The sequence below is a fragment of the Setaria italica genome, chromosome IX (genome assembly GCF_000263155.2).
Source record: "Setaria italica strain Yugu1 chromosome IX, Setaria_italica_v2.0, whole genome shotgun sequence".
In the NCBI taxonomy this organism is placed as follows: Eukaryota; Viridiplantae; Streptophyta; class Magnoliopsida; order Poales; family Poaceae; genus Setaria; species Setaria italica.
Genome location: NC_028458.1, coordinates 5,364,868 through 5,367,433, shown reverse-complemented (window position 1 = coordinate 5,367,433; position 2,566 = coordinate 5,364,868). Strand labels below are relative to the sequence as shown.

The following is a 2,566-nucleotide window of genomic DNA, read 5'->3' as shown; positions in this document are numbered from 1 at the left end:
CAAATAATTCTAACTTGATTAACTGCAAAATGAGCTCGCAGAGGAAGACACTTGAGTTATTATACCCGAACGAGTGGTTCTTCTGGAGGACACATACACGACAGACCACTGTCATTAAAATTAATGGTTTTTCGGGGGACTAGAAAGTGGAGAAGAGAAGAGGAGAATAGATATAGTTATTTTGATGCACCAAAGAGTATGTGTTTACTCAAATAGATGTTGAGCTCACTAATTAGCATAGTTCTGGGGAAAAAAGAAAAGGTATGGGCAGTAAGCACAAGTTTAATCAACTAAAACTATGAACCTGCTAAAATGCATGGTTAGTAACTAACAAGATTTGCATGTCCACAAACGTGGAAGTCAGGGCTACTGGTCATTCAGATGATATGATACACTGGTGTCAAAAAGGCGATGAAACAAAAGGGGAAAATGAGAAGAAATTCACAGCAGCTTAAGCCGCAGTTGTAGCGAATGGTTCTGTTAATCTATTTAGAAACCATGCACATCCACTAATTGTTGTGAAATATAAACTCAAAAATCAGATGGTAATAATAGAACTATAAAAGCCAATATGGGCTAATAGCAGCAAAAGTAAGTACGTACTGAAGAAGAAAGGATGGATTAGCAGCAAAACTGTTCTCCCTTGACGAAAATCATGGCAACCCCCAGTAACATGTATCATAACAAAGTCAAATAAAGAAAGTCCACGCACAAACTAAAGTTTATGTGTTGTTTGGGGCTTGAGATACGAGCGTGCCCTACTGGAGGAGTTAGGCTCAGCATCATCGATCATCATTCAAGAGAGACAAGCTAGCTTAGATGCTTGTAGCAGTGAGCAAGACTACATGTATGAAACCTTGTATAGTTGCATACCATAAGGTTGGCGACAAGTAGTGCCAATCAGGAGGAAAAAAGGCACAAGAAAAAGGATAGATCGAAGAACAAAGAAATAATCGCGGCCAAACTTTTACTAAGCAGTGGAAATGCGAATAAAGGAACAAGATGTAAGCAGCAAGCAAGGGCTGACCCAGCAGCGACTTAGTTAGCATCTGGTTAGAAATTAATGGTACCTGGATGAGCAAAATCCAAATTACAGAAACCATAATCCACCATGTAATCCCCAAATCATCCCAGCATGCCAAGGACATACGTACATATACTAATTATTAAGAGTATGAGATGATTATAGCATAGTATGCTTCCCCTTCTGGTACCAAGCTTTGTAAGAGTCAACTCAGTCAAGCAATTAACACATGCAGCATGGCAACAAAAATTTCCCCAAATAGAGCAGTACCAACCAAGCGAAAGCGGAACATAAAATTACCTCATATATAGCGCACGAGCGGCCCACCCTACACGCTAAAATTCATCTAGATCGCCCCCGCCGAAAATTCTCAACGAAATTGAAACAGATATAATAGCCGAAAACCGTGATTCAAAGTCCAAACAGCTTGGAAATGGAGCAGTCCAGCTGAATCAACGGATTGCGACGAAACGTAAGCGGCGGCGGAGGCAGCGAGCGCGTACCATGAGTCGGTGGCGAATTCGTAGAGCTTCCCCTTGGTGGAGAAGATGATGAGTGCGACCTCCGCGTCGCAGAGCACGGAGATCTCGTGCGCCTTCTTGAGCAGCCCCGAGCGGCGCTTTGAGAAGGTCACCTGGCGGTTGATCTTGTTCTCGATCCGCTTCAGCTGCACCTTGCCGCGCCCCATCGCCGCCGCCGCCTTCTCCTCCGCCTCCTATGAACCGAATCCTAGCTAGCTCCCTCTCTAACAACCAATCCTCTAGACAACAACCACGTCGCTTCAGCGGAGACGACAACGACGGCAGCAGCAGCAGCTTTAGAGCTAACTAGGCTACGAGAGGGCTGACTGATTGGTTGGACAAGCCTACGGCTGGCTGTAGACCACGGTAGTAGGCGGTAGCGCCGGCGAGTGCATGACGTCACAGCAGCGGTAGTGGAGAGAGAGAGAGTGGGGGGAGGAGGAGGAGGCGGGGGACCGGCCGGGTGGAGGAGGAGGAGGGAGGCGCCGGGAGGTGGCGGATTTAAAGCGGTGCTATGCGCTGCCGCGCGACGGGATCGGAGGCGGAGGGCGGTATCGCGAAACCGGGATGGTTTTGTGCCGGCCGCTGTCGAGCAGCCATTGGGCGAGGCCCCGCCCCGTGACCGGGCCGGCCGGGCCAACCGCGCCTCCCCGTCTCCGGGGGACCCCGCCAACCGCGGGGTTATGTGGCTCCTCCTCGTACGGTCGAAAACCGCCTCTCTCCCGTAGCCAGGTCGGGAGACCAATTAATGACGAGAAAATCCTCGCTCCTTTTTTTTCTTTTTTCCCGATGAAACGAATCTTTCGCTCCTTTCCTTTCCTTCGTATTTATTTATGATAAATGCTAGATTTCTGTCGCCTGATTTCTTGGAGAAAATATATCGAATTTCTTGCCTTAGGATTTGGCGTCAAGATTCGTGTTGGACTCCATCTCCTTCGTGTCCAGCATCCTCCGACAACCATTAACTTCGGTGAGCTCTTGGGGTCAGGGGTTTGGGTTAGAGATTTTAGATTTGGAGGGT

General features: G+C 47.9%; 1 protein-coding gene across 2 annotated transcripts in view; it reads right to left on the bottom strand.

Annotated features, from left to right (window-relative positions):
* The window catches only part of FUL1 (MADS-box transcription factor 14), a 7,361-nt gene extending 5,649 nt beyond the window's left edge, over window positions 1-1,712 (bottom strand). For both annotated transcript variants that reach the window (XM_004981683.3, XM_004981684.3), the window contains exon 1: window positions 1,528-1,712. In XM_004981683.3, coding sequence (XP_004981740.1) covers window positions 1,528-1,712 — 185 coding nt within the window. The remainder of the gene's footprint in view (window positions 1-1,527) is intronic.
* Window positions 1,713-2,566: the final 854 nt, after the last annotated feature.